Source organism: Mandrillus leucophaeus, unplaced genomic scaffold, assembly GCF_000951045.1.
Source record: "Mandrillus leucophaeus isolate KB7577 unplaced genomic scaffold, Mleu.le_1.0 Scaffold86, whole genome shotgun sequence".
Classification (NCBI taxonomy): Eukaryota; Metazoa; Chordata; class Mammalia; order Primates; family Cercopithecidae; genus Mandrillus; species Mandrillus leucophaeus.
Genome location: NW_012109363.1, coordinates 394015 through 411901, shown reverse-complemented (window position 1 = coordinate 411901; position 17887 = coordinate 394015). Strand labels below are relative to the sequence as shown.

General features: G+C 53.9%; 1 protein-coding gene across 3 annotated transcripts in view; it reads left to right on the top strand.

Annotated features, from left to right (window-relative positions):
• The window catches only part of GFRA2 (GDNF family receptor alpha 2), a 122974-nt gene that overhangs the window by 90507 nt on the left and 14580 nt on the right, over nt 1-17887 (top strand). For all 3 annotated transcript variants that reach the window (XM_011968768.1, XM_011968767.1, XM_011968766.1), the window contains 3 exons: nt 8932-9041; nt 10173-10313; nt 12330-12502. In XM_011968768.1, the coding sequence (XP_011824158.1) occupies nt 8932-9041; nt 10173-10313; nt 12330-12502 (424 nt within the window). The remainder of the gene's footprint in view (nt 1-8931; nt 9042-10172; nt 10314-12329; nt 12503-17887) is intronic.

Genomic DNA, 17887 nt, shown 5'->3' with positions numbered 1-17887 from the left:
TTTTTTGAGACGGAGTCACTCTGTTGCCCAGGCTGGAGCGCAGTGGCATGATCTTGGTTCACTGCAACCTCTGCCTCCCAGATTGAAGTGGTTCTCCTGCTTCAGCCTCCCAGGGAGCTGGGATTTCAGGTGTGTGCTACCATGCCTGGCTAATTTTTATATTTTCAGTGTAGACAGAGTTTTGCCATGTTGGCCAGGCTGGTCTCGAACTCTTGACCTCAAGTAATCCGCCTGCCTCTGCTTCCCAAAGTGTTAAGATTACAGGCGTGAGCCACCGCGCCTGGCTGAGTGTTTCTGTTCTAAGTGACAGAGAGCCAACTACCTTGAGAAAAATAAAAACAGGATCACTTGCCTTGCGTAATAAAATATAGAAAAGGCAGGGGAGAATCCCAAGGACTCGAGTACAGGTAGGTCTCAGTCTCTCTCTCTCATTCTCTCTCTCTCTCTCTCTCTCTCTTGCTCTTCTTGTACCTTGTTTCTGCTTCTCCCTCCAGTTAGCTGCATGTGTATTCTTACTAGGATTATGAGGCTAGAATTGTGGTTCACATCTGTGGTATCTTAGAACCAAAAAGAAAAGCATGTTTTTCCTTGCCTGTCCCATTAGGAAAACTTCAGATAAGGACCCTATTGGGCCCAGCTGATGTTATTTCCTCATCTCTAGGCCAGTGTGGCTAGGAGAAAGGGGTGCTGTGGCTTCCCAGCCCGAGTCATGTTTCCCCCTGTGCCCAGGAGGTGGCATACGGCCTTTAATAGAACCACCTGGCCCTTGGGAGGCCGAGGCAGGCAGATCATGAGGTCACGAGTTAGAGACCACCCTGGCCAATATGGTAAAACCCCGTCTCTACCAAAAATACAAAAATTAGCCAGGTGTGCTGGTGCGTGCCTGTAGCCCCGACTGCTCGAGAGGCTGAGGCAGAAGAATTGCTTGAACCTGGGAAGCAGAGGTTGCAGTGAGCCCAGATCATGCCATTGCACTTCAGCCTGGGTGACAGAGCGAGCCTTCATCTCGAAAACAAAAGACACACACACAAAAACAAAACTACCTGGCCCAAGGAGGAAGTCCTCTTCCCCAGCCCACCCCAGGAGAGCTGCTGTTCTGGGCAGAAAGAAGAATAAGTATCCACTGTACAGTTGAAGAATAAACAGGAAGGAAGGAAGCCAAGTTGGTCCTTGACTTCATGAAACCAGAGGTGGCGGGAGGACACAGGAGAGGATGGAAGATCAGGTTGTCCACAGTGAGCCCTGGAGGTCAGAAAGCAGCCATGTGGGTGACATTCATTTTCCCTTTTCTCAGTGTCACATCACATTGAACCCACTAACGAAGGCCTACACTGCCAGAGGGGACGTTAGAAAGCCATTCCAGGGGCAGTTGGGTCTAGTAAGGCCATTTTCTCAGCATTTCCATAAATTGTCTATGAAACCTATCATGAGTAATTTGCACTTCTTGGAAACCCTTTTCTCCGTCCATGAAATACATATTCAAGTGCCCCATTCCTTTGTGTCAGGCAGTGCTGGTGTCTGCCCCTGTTCCTGTTGGCCACCGTACCTGGCCGTGGTGTGCTGGCTGCAGGGTGTGTAACTGTGCGATCCAGCCTTTCTGAGCTTCTGTGTCCTTATTGTGAAATATGCTACCTCATGGGATTTTTCAGAAAATTAAATGAGATTATAGCACCTAACACACAGTAAACATCAACTTCCTTTCTTTCCCCTCCTCTTCCACTTCTGCAGCGAGGACAAACCTGGTTTCCATGGCAGTAACATAGCAGGTATCACCTGATAAATGAGAACTTCATTCAGACCTGAAATTATAGAACTTTTGGGGGCTGAGATGGGTGGATTACTTGAAGCCAGGAGTTTGAGACCAGCCTAGGCAACATGGCGAAACCCCATCTTTACTAAAAATACAAAATAAATTAGCCAGGCATGGTGGTGCATACCTGTAATTCCAGCTGCTCTGGTGGCTGAGGCACAGGAATTGTATGAACCTGGGGGATAGAGGTTGCAGTGAGCCAAGATTGTGCCACTGCCCAGCCTTGGCAACAGAGTGAGACCCAGTCTCAAAAAGAAAAAAAAAAAGAACTTCAGGCTTCTTCAGACAGACTTCAGAACTTCAGTATGTATTGATCAGCATTGGAAAGTTTTGGGGTTCCCCAGTATTATTCTACATCAGACAAATTTGGGAAAGTATGCTTTTGGGAAGGTGTTTACAGCCTGGACCGGGGAAGGTTTCATTGATAACAATTTCCTGTATGCTTCCTCTTGATGAAGACCGAAGCATAGTGCTGGGAAGTGTGTATCCAAGTGTAACTGTGTGTCTCTGTGGTGATAGGAGTGTGTGTTTGTGTGTTTGTATACAGACCTGTGCACTCTTTTCCACGTAACTGTGAGCCTTCTCCAGTTGTGGTTCAAAGCACTGCTTTTTTTTTTAATGGCTAGGTCATAAAGTGTGGATATTGAAAGCTGAGACTAGGAGGTGAGGTCTGAAAGGTACCCACAAGCCCAGCTCTGAAACCTGTGCTGGTGGCCACATTCTCAAACTTCAGCCTGCCTCAGAATCACTGGGAGGGCTTGTTAAGGTGCAGATTGCTGGACTCTGCTCCTACAATTTCAGATATTGCTTGTCCGGGGCCAGGCAGGGAGACGGGGGTGGAGCTAGAGAATCTAGATTTCTAGGAAGTTCCCAGCTGATATGATGTTGTTGGTCTGTGGACCACATTTTGAGAACCAGTGACCTGTAGAAAGTCCACCTGTACCCCCGTGACTCTGGATGACTTCTGCTTGTGTAGTTCGATCTTTGCACACTCAGCCCTGCTCTCTTCCCCTTTGCTGGGGGCTTATGTACTCATCAAGTAGTGTTGCCAGGTGGGTGTGGTGGCTCACACCTGTAATCCCAGCACTTTGGGAGGCCAAGGTGGGTGGATCACCTGAGGTCAGGAGTTTGAGACCAGCTTGGCCAAGAAGGTGAAACTCCATCTCTACTAAAAATATAAAAATGAGCCGGGCATGGTGGGGCACACCTGTAATCCCAGCTATTGTGGGTGGGGTAGGGGTGCTGAGAATCACTTGAACCCGGGAGGTAGAGGCTGCAGTGAGCCCAGATCGAGCCGCTGCACTCCAGTGTGGGCAACAAAACAAAACAAAACAGAAAAAAACAGTGTTGCCAGATCCAACAAATAAAAATATTGGATGCCCAGTTAAATAAATACTCTGGGTAAAAAAGAAAAACTGTTTAGTATAAGTATTTCCCAGATATTATGTGGGACATACTTATGCTAAAAAAAAAATTCATTGTCTGAAATTCAAATGAATCTACACGTTCTTCGTTTAATATGGCAACCTTTTCATCCAACTGGGTGTCTCTCTGTCTCTCTCTGTCTCTCTCCCTGTCTCCTGCTGCTGCTTTCTTGCAACTGAACAGGCTACAGCTGCCAAGGAAACACGTCCAGAGAGGGTTTATGTTTTCCGGACAGATCCACCTGCTGCCCTGAGCTCACTTGGCAGACTTGGCTTGGTCTCAGCCGAGATGGACTTGGCTCCTCTTCATTTTGGTTCTCTTGCTGGCTCTCTGTTTTTTCCTCTCTGTTCCTCTTTCTCTTTCTCTCTCTCTCATGCCTTCTTTTATGCCATCTCTCATATGAGGGACTTAAAAGGCAGGAATCTGCAAAGTGATGGGGCTGATCCAGGAAAAGTCTGTTCTCAGCAGCAAGACCGGAGTCCAGGAGTGACCTCCCGGTGTTGGAGGAGAGTGACGTTTGGCCTAGAGAGGGCACAGAGATCACCAGCAGCATGCCTTGTATTATGAAAAGGGTAACATTTGGCTTGGAGAAGTTTGCCTAGCAGTGCGGAGGCGAGGGGTCATGGCTGGAGTGGGACAGTGTCCAGGGCTTGAAGGAAATTGACACTATGTGGTCTGTAATGCTGGCAGAGGGAGCCCACTACTGTGGACTTGATCACACATGGAGGGGCAGAGACAAATTTGAGCAATCAGAGGCCTCCTGGAGCCTTGGTCTTGGACTCTGTGTCCTCCTAAATAGCTCCATTTGTCACTTTCTCTTGCCAAGGCTGCTGGACGCTGAGGATGGAGCAATGGAGGAACAGAAGGCTTAGCCGCTTCTCTTCACTTTGCTGTCCCCTTTGCTGTCCCCTTTGCTGTCCCCTTTGCTGTCTGCCGGCCTCAGGCCTGGGTTCTCCCCCTCCCTTTGCTATGAATAGCTCTCCAAGGCCCTGGCACCAGCAATCAGGCCTGCTTTCAAAGAGGTGGGTCATAACCTCAGAGGAGTGAGGAGGTGCTCTTGTCAGTGGTCACCTGGGGCCTAGCCAAGGGGCCCTGTGTGCATTGCCCTGCTTAAAGGGCTGTGTTCCTCTTCCTGTGTCCCCAGCATGACGTGGAGAAGGACCGCGGGGTCAGGAGGCCCTGGTTTCCAGTAGGCTGGGGCACGGTAGGATGGGAGAGCAAGAGGGAGCCCCGTCTCCTTGATGCGGTCACTTGCCCTGTGTGGGACCCAGATCCACCTTGCAGGATAAGTGGGTCTGTTTCTCCTTCTGTATCAGACACCAGGGAAAGCTGATCCTGCTGTGCACTTGCAGCGGCAGGCACAGCGCTAGGCAGAGAAGGAAGATGAGGACGATGCCTCCTGTCTCCATCGGGTGCCTGCCATTCCGAGCGCCCTCACGCACTGTCTCCTTAGCTCTCTTTTGCAGCCCAAGTGGGGAGGTTGGCAGGCATGACTCTCCCTGTTTGTTCACTGGGGACACTTAGCCCCAGAGACATGACAGGCCAGCCCAAGGTCACACAGCCAGCGAGAGAGGGATGGAGCGTGGCCATGCGACAGATACCCGCTCCTCTCCCCGTGGCTGGGTCTGCCCCTCTCCTCTTCCCTGAGGAGTCCCTCTGGCCAGCCCCACCTTGGTCTGGATGCTTTCACCTTCTGTTTCCTGGCTGGCTCCCTCTACTCCCGCCTCTCTCCCTATGGCCTTGCTCTCCTTGTGGCCCATCAGGGAAATATTTGGGATTCCCCAAAGGGCAAAGCAGCAGTAGCCTTGTACTCCCCATTCATGCTGCTGTTCCTTCTCCAGCATGTGGGGCTGGAGACATTTGAGAAGCTGCATGGATGGTGAGGCCAGTTGAGGTCCTGAGGGTTCCTAATGTCAGGGATGGGAGAACTGGCCTTGCAGGAGGGAAACAAGGCTCCCTGTGTGCTGGGTGGGAGCTGCGTTGCCTGGGACGCTCCCAATACTGGCAGAGAGTGTGTGTGGGCCCTCCGGTCTGCTGTGGTGGGCAGTGTGCTCCCCCAGGGAGATAAGCAAGCCGTGACCTCCCACTGCCCCAGTCCCTGGCCCGCAGGCACTCTACCCCGGCCCCCTTATCTGGGGTTTCCTTTCTGATGTTGTATCCACGCTTGCCATTCCCATCTTTTATCTGTTAGCCACACGGCAGGGCTCGATGTGTATTTGGAGAAAGGATGCATGGCTCTCTATACCTCGTCCCTGCCCAGAGGTGCAGCTGTGGAGGATATGGATGAGGAGATCAGCGGAGTCTGCCACTCTGCGAATGTGTGTTCTAGTTGGAGTAAACCCAGCAGGGCAAAATCAGGAACTCCTCGTGCAATGAAGCTTTCAGTTGCCTGGTCCAGGCTATGTATGTGTAGCTAGAATATGGAAATGGAAGAAATCCACACAGCTAGGTGGGAAGGGCTTCATGGGGAGGAACTGGTGGTGGGGCAGGAGAGGGGTGAGCCTGATGTGTGATGGCCTGGCATTAGAATGGACTCCTGCATTAGAGCTAAGACCTGGTGCTTGGATGCCCTTTGGTGGGGAGAGGATGGGAACCAGCGGCTTTTCTCATTATCGAGTGGCCTGCTTGTCCCACACCCTGTAGGATGTGGAGCTAGGTCCTGCCTTTATCTTCTTGCCCCCCTGCAGCCCACTCCGGTGCTGGGACCTGATTGTATGCCCTTAGCTTCTTCTGGAGGGAGACGTTTGGCCAAAGCAAACAGTGAAGTCTTTGAAAGGGCTGCATTTGTTTCCTGGGGCTGCTGTAGCAAAGTACCACAAGCTGGGTGGCTTACAACAGAAGTTTATTCTTTCGCTTTTCTGGAGGCCAGAAGTCTGAAACCAAGGTGTTAGCAGGGCCATGCTCTCTCTGAAGGCTGAAAGGGAGTCTGTTGCATGCCTTTCTCTTTCTCTTAGCTTCAGGCACTGCTGCAGCGCTGGGCATTCCTTGGCTTCTGGCTTCATCACTCCTGTCTCTGCCTCTGCTGTCTCATGGCATTCTTCCCGTGTGTCTATCTCTTCCCTTCTGATGAGGACACCAGTCATTGGATTTAGGGCCCACCCTAATCCACTGTGACCTCATCTTAACTTGATTACCTCTGCAAAGATCTTATTTCCAAATAAGGTCATGTTTATAGAGCCTGGGGATTAAAACTGCAACTTTTTTGGGGGGTGGGGCAAATTCAACTCAACAGATTTTGTCTCTAAATCCCATCTACCTGTTAGCGTCTCGGTCTACTCTCAAGCCACCTCTTGGGTCTCTGGAGGTCTGGGACATGGAGACCCCCCTTCCCCTCTCACAGCACTCTCATTTGCTGGCTGCGGAGGGGGGTGGGTGTGGGTTTTGACATTTGAGATGGAGTCGCCGCCTGCAGGGGTGAAAGATTGCTTGGAAATGCTGCTGCTGCTTGTTTTGAGGAAGTGGAGGGTTCATTTCTGGGCAGAAGAGAAGGCAGAGACAACTGCAGATTTCCTCCTCTTTTCCTGTGGAAGACATTGTTTCCTGAGGTGCAGAATGATGGCTCTGGAAGGGCCTTCAAGGACTCCAGACCCTCCTCTCACACAGGAGCACTGGGACCTGCCATAAATGGCGCCCACCTTGTTGGAGCTCTAGACTTGAGTCTTGGCTCCACTACTCAGTGACTCTGATCTTGGGGGCAAAGTTGCTTAGCTTCTCTGAGGCTCAGCTGCTTCATCTCTAAAATGGGATAATAATAACTGCTTGTCAGATCTCGCGGAGCATTTGTGAGGGTTAAATAATAAAAGATGGATATGAAAGTACCTTTTAAACCATCACTGTGGTAAAATACACATGACAGAAAATGTACCATGTAGGTGTACAAGTCAGTGGTGTTAAGTGTATTCACATGGTTCTGGAACCTTCACTGCCATCCATCTCCAGAACTTTTGAATCATCCCAAACTATTAAAGTGCCGTTTAAAGTGCTAATTAGAGTACTTTTTATTCATTTGATACATAAGAAACTAGAGTCCCTGAGAAGCAGGGAACTCAGGCACAGTCACCTAGTGAATTAGGGCAGAGCTGAGCCGACTCTTGCTTTGGTGCCCATGGCCGCCTCTCAGCCTGCAGGGGCCTGGGACACATCTCAGGAGGGTTTCCTTCTTCTCTGAGACGCATCCCTCAGGATCACGGGGGCCTCTAGAGAAACGAATTTGTCCAGTGGTGGGACACACTCAGCCCGTGCCTGCATGATGGGGGCCCCCTCAGCAGGCACCAGCACCTTCTCGTGGAAAGCCTGCATTCTCTCTCCTGGCTCAGGCTGGCTCAGTCCCTCTCAGCCTCCTGTCTCTCTCTGCCTCTGCCTGTTCCTTTCTCAAATGGGACAGGGTTCCAGTGGAGAACCAGGGGAGCTGAACCTGGGGTGAACTTGGAGATGGCTTCATGAGGTTCCATATGTGCAAAGGGTGTGGGCAAGGGATTTGGGTGACCCGGGTTCTGGTCCATCCTGCAGCTAGCTTGTCGAGTCGCCATAGAATTCTCATGGAGTGCACGGTGGCTGAAGTCCTGCTGTGTGCCCATCATTGGGAAATATCCGTGAACAGACCTTATTACTAGCTGCTTGGAGCTGCTGTGGGACATAGTTGATGTGATACATAAGGGCTGTGTGTGTGTGTGGCAAAGGACACTCACCTGTAGAAGGTGATGATTGTCACTTGACATGGCAGAGAGGGGAGCATCCTCTCCCAGCCCAGGCTGATGGTAACATTCCTGGCCAGGGCCCAGGGCAGGAGGAAGAGAAAGCAATGGAGATCGCCATGCATACTAGACTTGGATGCCCTGTGCTCCGTGGAACCTTCCATGTCTAGGTCTGGAGCTGAGGTCTGGGGACAGACCCAGCTCAGACACTGTCTGACTTCAAGTGGCTCATGGCCCAATGGGGAGCATAGAGCTGTGCACAAGGAGTTTGGATGCAGTGTCATCGATGCTGACAGAGGGGAATGGGTGATGGCGTGTTATGGTCACCAGGGGAAGGGAAGGCCACTTCTGCCTGGTGGGAGTGGGATAGGGAACTGGGGTAGGGGTGGAGGGGTGGCAGAGGAGCCTTTGCTCTGGCTTACCGCAGAACAGACCAGTGGAGGATGCCTGTGGCATGTCTCACTCAGGGAGACTCTTTTGTCTCCCTGGCCAGTGGCTTCCTTGACCCTCAGACGGGTCCTGTGAAGCATCTAGGGAAGGGACTATTCACCCATTTTGCAGGTGGGATTTTGCAGTGCTGGGTTGAAGCACTTGGGCAGGCTCATCCAGGACTGCAGCCCCACAGAAGGTGGACCCAGCTTTCCTGCCTGGGGTCCAGGCATTCTCCGCAAATCCACCCGGCTCCTCCCTGTGTTCCTTTGCCTAAAAGAGCCATTTAGAGCAGGCTGTTTGTCTGCCTTGTGGGGTCCTTTGCATCAGCCACTCATTCAGTTTTTCTTAAGCCGCACTATGTGCCTGTCTCTCCGGAAATCTCTGTCCTCAAGGAGCTCACAGCTTGAGCCCCCACAAAGACTTGGTTCCCCTGACTTTCCTCCCCTCCCTCTTCCTGGCTTCTTCCACCCTGGGAAGCTGCAGGGCGGAGATGCCACTGGCAGGACAGAGGAGACAGAAGGCAGCCAGACTGAACCGCTTTTCTGCATTGCATCTTCTCCCCGCCACCAGGTCCCGGCTGGCCGACTTCCATGCCAATTGTCGAGCCTCCTACCAGACGGTCACCAGCTGCCCTGCGGACAATTACCAGGCGTGTCTGGGCTCCTATGCTGGCATGATTGGTAAGCTGTTCCTGCACACCTGGGTTCTGTGGGTCCTTGCTGTCCCCATCTCAGCAGGGCAGGGGCTGCAGCCCGGCTCTGGGCCAGCCAAGGGAGACAGCCTGAGCCTGGCCTTCTCTGCAGCAGATTCAGAGAGAGCTGTGAGGGGAAACCAGCGGAAAGGCAGTTCTGTAGCAACGGAGGAGGACCCAGCTCTTTATCATGTGGGGAGGAGGGCCCCAGGAGCCTTCTAAGCTTTTGAAATAAGAAGCAAAGGTGGCCGGGCACGGTGGCTCACGCCTGTAATCCCAGCACTTTGGGAGGCCGAGACGGGTGGATCACGAGGTCAGGAGGTCGAGACCATCCTGATGAACATGGTGAAACTCCGTCTCTACTAAAAATACAAAAAAATTAGCCGGGCGTGGTGGCGGGTGTCTGTAGTCCCAGCTACTCGGGAGGCTGAGGCAGGAGAATGGCGTCTACCCAGGAGGCGGAGCTTGCAGTGAGCAGAGATCGCGCCACTGCACTCTAGCCTGGGCAACAGAGCAAGACTCCGTCTCAAAAAAAAAAAAAAAAAAAAAAAAAAAAGGAAGCAAAGGTAACATTTGTGGCACGGTTCTGACATTCCAGGCTCTGCACTGAGCAGTTTACATGGCCTGTCTTACTGAATTCTCCCAATAGCTCTTGCTAGGGGGTTGGTGATATTTCCATTTTACAGATGAGGAAACTGAGGCTGTAGAGAAGTTGAGTGACTTGCACAGGCTCACCTCGCCGATAAATGTCGGCACTGGGGTCCGATCCCAGGACGTGAGCCTCATTCACCCTGATTCTAGAACCCTGGCTGCTTGTTGGTGAAGGAGAAAGCACGGGCCCACACTCTGGGAGGGGCTCCAGGGCATTTTCTCTGCCTTCCTGGTGGCGAGGAGCCCAGTGTCCTCTATGCTGCTGGCCCCTCTGCCGCTGCTGACCCCATGGTCCCTGGGATAGTCATGCTCAGAGTCAGGAGTGTGATTGGGACGGATGTGTGTTTGGGGGCCAGGTGAGAGGACAGGTACCAGGCCTCTGCCCTGCTGTGCCTGGGGTCGGTCTGTGGGCCCAAGGGGAAGGCCCTACTGTACCTCTCTCTTCTCCCCCACCTTTCTCCCTGCCCAGGGTTTGACATGACGCCCAACTATGTGGACTCCAGCCCCACTGGCATCGTGGTGTCCCCCTGGTGCAGCTGTCGTGGCAGCGGGAACATGGAGGAGGAGTGTGAGAAGTTCCTCCGGGACTTCACCGAGAACCCATGCCTCCGTAAGTTTGTGGATGTTCTCCCCAACCGCAGCGGCCCCTCCCAGCCCTCCTGGAGTCTGTCCTGGCCATTCCCATCTCCTTCCGTGGGGATGGCTGGTGATGTATATGAGGCTTCTCCGCCATGGGTGTTGCCCATGGGGACCTTGGGTTTTGAGCTCTTGGAGATTCACACCAGAACTATCAGTAGACCAGCCTCAGTTTACCACCAGAGGCCTTGAGCCTATGTCAAGCCTGTTATTTGGTCTGGTCTGTTACTGGGACAGCTTCAGCCAGGTTCCTTTGGAGACTGAGCCCTCTCATGAGGCTCGCTGGTGTCTGTCATATCTCCCTTTAATGAGTTTGTTTGCCCCTGGAATCGACTTCCTTTCACATTGTCAAACTCCTAACCCAAAAGCTAGAGAAACTTTAGCCACAGTCTAGCTCAGTCTGCCTTTGATCTTCCCAGCCCAACATCCATTGCCACCCATGCCCACCTGAAGGTTTCTTCCCTATTTCCTTCCCTCCTCTATTTATTCTGTCCATCTCTCCATCCTTCTGTTCCTCCCTCTCTGTGTGGCACTGGAGATTCAAGGATCCAAGTCATTGAGGAGGTATAGCTTGATGGAGGTGGACTGAGAGGGGTCACTCGTGATCACAGTGCAAGTGAGTTGCTGTAGAGCAGGGGTCTGCACAGGGTTCTTGAGGAGCCCAGGGTGGGGATGCCCAAGTCAGCCAGGAAGAGGGAGGCCCTGAAGGCTTCTTAGAAAATGTATCTGTGGATGCTTAGCTGGGCATCGGTCAGTTGAAGAGGCAGGGGGTGCCTGCCAGTCCACCCTGGGCAGAGGTCCTGGGCTCCACAGAAGACCATGGCGGGTGGAGGGAACTGCCAATCATATAGCCTTGCTACATAGCACTGAAGATGGCCAGAGTGGCAAGAGTGATCTGGACAGGTAGACAGCATCCTTGTCATGCAGGGCCTTGTAGGCCTGAGGCATTTAGATCTTCTTGTCCTGCAGGGGTGACAGTGGTGGTGCGGGTGTTTGAAGGAATGTCAGCTAGGGTGTGAGATCAGATCAGCATTCCAGAAAGCGAATCTGCCTGTGTTGTGAGGCAGTGGGGGTCGGACTGAATCAATTCCGACAGGTGACGTGACACAGAGAGGCCCATCAGAAGGCCATAGTAGCTGCTTACAGGGGCACAAATGGTGGCTGTGAACCAGAGCAGTGGGAGGGGAACAGCGATGGGAAATGGGGTGGAGGGATCTTTAGGAGGTGGGCTCAGCGGGCTGCCAGCAGATGTGCAGGGAGGCACCATGGGTGACCCTCAGGATTCTGACGTGGGGGACCTGGGTAGATAAGAGATGATACCTTCAAGGCTGCAGTATGAGGGGTCAGAGGGAAAAGAGCTTTGACAAGGGTAGGAGGAGACACCTAGCCCAGGCTTAGACATAACAAGTTTGAGATGCATGTGGCACGTGGAGGCGGAGGTTTTCTGGGCACCTCTCTGGATGGTGTGGGAGGAGCAGAGACCACCCAGGGAGAGCCTGTGGTGTGGAGCAGGCAGAGGGCTGAATGTGGGGCCCCTGCATGCCAAGGTGGGGACCTGGGAACGTCCGAGGAGGCACAGGACCCGAAAGAGCCTGTGACTAGGGAGCTGGGGATGAGGAGCTTCGGGAGGTGTGGCCGGTGGCACCATGCAGAGGAGGTGGCCCCCTCCTCCCCTAGGCTCCCCTGCATCCCACCCCCTTCTTTTTCTCCTTTTTTCTTCTGTGTTCCCCATCATGTACACTTCTTGGTATTCTGGATTCTTTGTTTTTTAACCTCTCCTGCTATATTCTGTATATATTCTGCTATATATAGCTGTGAGACCTTTGTAGGTATCTGAAAAAGAGGTTCAGCAGAGGGAATCTGCCTGTACCATGCCCTGTCCCGACTTCTGGACTATTCCAGGGAAGGGGATGGTCACGGTGAGGAGCAGGGACAGGAGTGATGGACGTGGGTCCTGACTTCTCTCCATCTACCCTCACTCCCATGCCAGGGAACGCCATCCAGGCCTTTGGCAACGGCACAGATGTGAACGTGTCCCCTAAAGGCCCCTCATTCCAGGCCACCCAGGCTCCTCGGGTGGAGAAGACGCCTTCTTTGCCAGATGACCTCAGTGACAGCACCAGCCTGGGGACCAGTGTCATCACCACCTGCACGTCTGTCCAGGTGAGGGGGGGTGTGGCTGAGGCATGGGGGGAGCACCATGGTGCCAGAAGTGGTGTGGGAAATGACTCAGCTGAGGCCGGGGAGGGAGGGTCCTCCCTTTCGATCAGGGACCCGAGAGGCAGGGAGGAGCTGCCGGGGTTCATTCTTCTCCCGTTCCTTCATTTGGGCATTCACCTTGGAAATGTTAAACCCGTTACATCACAGTGTTATACCTGCCTTGCAGGCTGTGGGGTCTGAAGAGCAGGCAGTGGGGCACAGCCTCGGCGCAGGTGCAGGGGGAACAAGTCCTGGCTGTGTGTGGGGCAGCGAGGCACCCGTCTGAGTGGGGCAGCAGGCTCATAGGGTCAACAGTGCACATCCACGGTGCCAGGAGGCAGGCTTGAGCAAGGATCCAGCTTGGCGGGGGTTCAAATCCTTCCTGGGCACCCATTGGAGAAGTGCGTGTGCCTCTTCTGGTTAGGTAAGCCCTCCCCTTCTTTTTCCGACTCCTTCTACTTCCCTTGTGTGCCCCCCTGCTCAGGAGCAGCTGACCTCCAAGTGCCCTGGTGGGGAGCTCTTCCATTTCCTGCTCCTTCCACTTCGCTCCCCTCTTGATTGGAGCTGAGGTGCTGTTGTCACCCTTGGGCAGCTCCTAATGACACTGGATATGCTTGAGTGGCTGCGAGCAGGGGGCTCGGGGTCCTACTCTGCAGACAATTGCTCAATTTCATGCTAGAGCGGCAGGCAGCTCGGCCAGTCAGGGCTGTGCCACCTGTCAGGTCATCCAGACCTCACCAGCCTCCTGCATGCACCCTTCGTTCTGAGCCCCTTGGGCTGGCCCATCTGGAGAGAGGCTGACTTAAGAGGATGCTGGCAACCTTCCCAGGACTCCCACTGTGCTTCCTTGTGGTTGTAAAGTCCAAAGCCGTGGCTTTGGGACCCCCACCCAGCCCCCTTCACCGTCAGCCCTGATGATTCTGAGGCCCATTTAATTCTTTTTCTCCTGCAGTTTGCCAAGCCATCGGTTACTTGGTTTCTTTTAGCCCCTGCCTGGTTTTCTGTGGTCTCACCATTGGGGGACTTGCTCAAATCTTGGTTTGATCTCAGTGGAGATACGGGTGATCTCTATGTGAGATGGTATATGCGAAAGTGCTTGGTCAGTGGAGGAATGCTGCACAAATGTTAGGTGTTACAAATCTGGGGTCTGGGGAGGCTGCCTGGCAGGTGGCTGGAGGCCTGTGGACTAAGTCAGTCTGGGCAGCACAGCTGAGAGAGCCTCCCAGGAGGAAAGGAGGAGAAATAGACCCTCAAAAGGGGTCCAACCACCACCACCCTCCAGGTTTCTTCTCAGAGAAATGGAAGAGGAAGGGCTTCTGATTCAGTGTTAATTATAATGTTTTTAATGAGCACCTACTATCCCATGCTGGGAGCTGGAAGTGTCGAGTGAGTAAGCTCTCGCCCCTGCCCTTGGCTTGTCTGGGACTGGCCGGGGTGCCTTCCCTCCTCCCCAGCCCACATCTGTCCCCCGTCTCTCAGCTCTCCTAGCTGGGACCATCTCTGATTGAGTGACTCTGTGGTGGCCTTTGTGGGGCCCTTGGGTGTTAGGGGCACCCATAGCTATAGGAAGGAGTCCCTGAGTGATCGCAGGGACTGAGAGCTGAGCCTGGATGTGAGGAAGGTTTGGGGGAGCCTGTACACCCTAGATACACCCTAGAGACAGAGGCAAGATTATTTTGCTGCTCTCTGTCCTTCCTTCTTCCTTGGGGGAAGGCTTAGGGAACCCCAGAGATGATAGCCCGTTGGGTCCCTACATGGGTATCTGTATGTCAGGACTTGAAGGACCCTCCAAGATCTTCCCAAACACAAGCGACCAGAGGCCTGGTGACGACAGCAGCATGTCCACAGCCCCAAAGCCAGTTGGCAGTCGAGAAGGGCCAGGAACCCTGGCCCCCGGCCACCTTCTGCTTCCTCCTCCTCCAAATCTGCTCCCCGCAAAGGACTTTCCACGGTGGGAGTGGGGCTGTTGAGGAGGGCTGTGGGTGTCTTGGATGCCACCACACTAGAGCCAGGAGCCCCCTCCGAGTTGGCCCTGGTGTCTTAGGTCCTCCTCTAAGAAGTGTCTCCTTCAGGGTGTGGCCCCCTCTCTGGGCAACCCTGCCTGCCTGGGGCTCTGTGGACCTTGGAGAGGCCTGATAGGGTCTGCAGAATGGTCTTTCCTGGAGCCTTCTGGCCCGGCCCATGTTTATTAAATATATACCTCGTCTGAATTCCATCGCCCTTCTCTCCACCCCACTGGGCTCTGGAACAGGGAACCTGAGTGTCAGGTCAGTCTTGGACACGTGCAGGAGGGGTGAGTCAGCTGCTGACCTGCCCTTGGCCATTCCTCTGAGCAAGACGTCTCTCCTTCCCCTCTGCCTCTCCTCTCCACCTGGTGCGTCCTACCCCGATGTCACCTCTTGGGAATGCCTTCTCCGATTCCACACCAGGTTGCCTTCTGTCTGCTTTGGGCTCCCGCTCTGCGTGTTCATGGCCCCATCATGATGTGTTCTCCTCTCCCCTGCTAGGCCAGGGTCCCCAGAGGCCAGAGTAGCATCTCACCCTCCTGTGTCACCCTGCGTAGCTGGGTTGCACAGTGCCTGGCGTGGAGTGGGTGCTCCATTCAGGTGGAAAGAGAGACCCCGGAGTCCCCTGTTCATTTGATTTATTGGAACTCCCTGCTGTCCTGGAGGGTGGGGTCTGTGTGTTTCAGTGCCTGCAGCTCTCCTCCTCCTCCTGGGTGCCCTCTGTAAGCACAGGACTGGGCAGCTGCAGAGGTGAAGATGCTTTTCTGTTGAAGATGTAGGAAGGTTTGTTAGAGACTCTTGGTCTTATGATGGGGCCTGGACAGGGCAGTGCAGTGGGGGCTGGGGGGAGATAGGCGATGGTTGGTGCTTCCCTTACCATGGCCTGCTGTTCTCCCGAACACTCCCCTGGGGCTGCTCTGGGCCCAGAATGCCAATTTGCAGGGCCCCATAAGATCAGCTGGAGTCCTACCTTTCCCAGCACCGGGGAGCCCTACAACACACCATCTCCTTTGCCACCCCCGTCTCCACCTGCCCACCTGTGATTCAGATTGCCAATCACATCTTGGGCAAATTAAAAATGAGTTTTGAGAGATTGCCCCAAGGCCCCCTCACTGCATGCCTGCTGCCGACTCTGCAGCCAGTGGCCACCTCTCTCTCCTTCCTCCTCCTGCCTGCTTCTGGGTGGGTCTTATACCCAGCACACAGGCCTGTGGACCTCAGAGCATGGTACTGAGAGATCTGTCAGTGCATTCATTCATTGACTCAACAGAAATTCTTATTGCACATCACTACATTGCAGGCACCAAGGCTAACAAGCATCATGGGCCAGGACTGTGGTCCCGGTGCTGGAGGATGGACAGGATGAAGCTCAGATGTCTATGAGGAAGAAGGTGATTTGTGCACCTGCCGCGTGCGGTACTGATAGAGGATGATGGGGTCCAGAGGACGGAGAGAGTGCATTGACTGGGAGTGGAGGCCAGGGACCCATGGGCATAGCAATGCCTGCTGCTAGGCCTGAAAAGAATTGGGAGAATGGGTGTGGGATTGCAGTGGGCGGACTGCCCCAGGTGAAGCAGCAGCGGAGCCAAGGCACAGTAGGAACAGCACAGAGTGCTGAGTGGGGGTCTACTGTGCAGAGAGGGGGTCTGCTGTGCCTGATTTTACAAATAAAGTGTTACTGAAACACAACCACACCCTGTGTGCATTGTCTCCTGTCACAGGCAGCGTTGAGTTGTTGTGATGGAGACGATGTGAGAGGTGTGAGTTACTGGGGATGGCCCAGGTTAGGGAGGAAGGCCAGGGGCACTGAGATTTAGAGGCGGGGCCAGGGACAGAAGCAGGGAGCGCTGGAGAACCGCAGCTCCAGCCAGCAGGAAAACACTAGACCAGCGAGGCTCTGGGACTGCTGGCCCAGGCTTTTGGGGTAGGTAGGAGGTAGGCAAGGAAGAGGAGGAAGACAATAATTTCCTTCTCACTTCCTGGGCAACGGAGCATCCCTGGGAGAAAGCTCTGGAAGGATGAAGCATGCCTTTCCCACTGTCCTTCCTCTGTGTGTGCGTCCTTTGCCTAGTACCATCTGCAAGAGCCAGTTCTTTAATGCTCCTGGTGGCACCCACAGCGCAGCCCTTGGGGGTCGGCTCTTCCCAGAGTCCCCGTGCTGCTTCCATGGTGGAGGATTTACTGTTAGCAGCCCTGTGTCCTGCCATCCTTGCAGCCCAGGCCTGTGCACTTTGGGACTGGAGCCACAGACACCTCCAGAGGATAACAGGCTCTGAGTAGGGACGGAGTAAGCCCCAGGCTGTTTCCCTAGACTCTCAGGCATCCTTCTCTCCCCTCTGTGTATTCATCTGCTGTGAAGGCGGTTGTATTAGTCTGTTCTCACGCTGCTAATAAAGACATACCTGAGACCAGGTAATTCATAAAGGAAAGAGGTTCAGTGGACGCACAGTTCCACATGGCCGGGGAGGCCTCACAACCATGGTGGAAGATGAAGAGCACAGGGACGTCTTACATGGTGACTGGCAAAGAGAGAGCGTGTGCAGGGGAACTCCCATGTATAAAACCATCAGATCTCATGAGACTTACTCACCACCACGAGAACAGCACAGAAGATACCCACCCCCATGATTCAGTTATCTCCCACCGGTTCCCTCCCATGACACAGGAATTATAGAAGCTACAATTCAAGATGAGATTTGGGTGGGGACACAGCCAGACCATGTCAGTGGTTATGTGCGAGTTTATTTCTCAGAGTATGAGCTCCTGGAGGGTAGGGAGGCACTGAATTTGAGACACTGGTGGTTTTGGCATCAGAGGTGGTCTCTCTCTCTGCCCCTCCCCCCACTGGGTGCTGCTTTCAGAAAAGGTCAGCTGCTGGGCAACACTCCCACCCAAGGGCTCTGTCGCCCCTGGCAGAGACCGCGCCTTGGGGCAGACGTCCCTTGGGGCTGGCCCAGGGAGGTGTTTCACTGTCCCCTGATAATCAGCATCAGATGAGAGGGTACAGTGGTTGTCCTCAGCCCCCTCACCTCCCACTTCGTTCTCTCCCAGGCCCTCTATTGCCTCCTTCCTCTATTTCTTCCCTCTGTCTTTTGTTCCTCTGTCCCCTCCCCTCCTGCTGTCTTTCTCCCTCAGCTTCCTCCCCTTACCATGCCCTCCCCTCCCCTTTCCCTCTGTCCCCTCTCCGCTTCCTCTGTCCCTTCTCTTTTCCCCGTCCCATCCTCTCTCCTGTGCCCCGTCAACTCTCCTCTGCCCCTTCCCTACCCTCTGTCCCCTCCCCTCTCCTCTGTTCCCTCCCCCTCTCCTGTCCCCTCCCCTCTCCTCTGTTCCCTCCCCCTCTCCT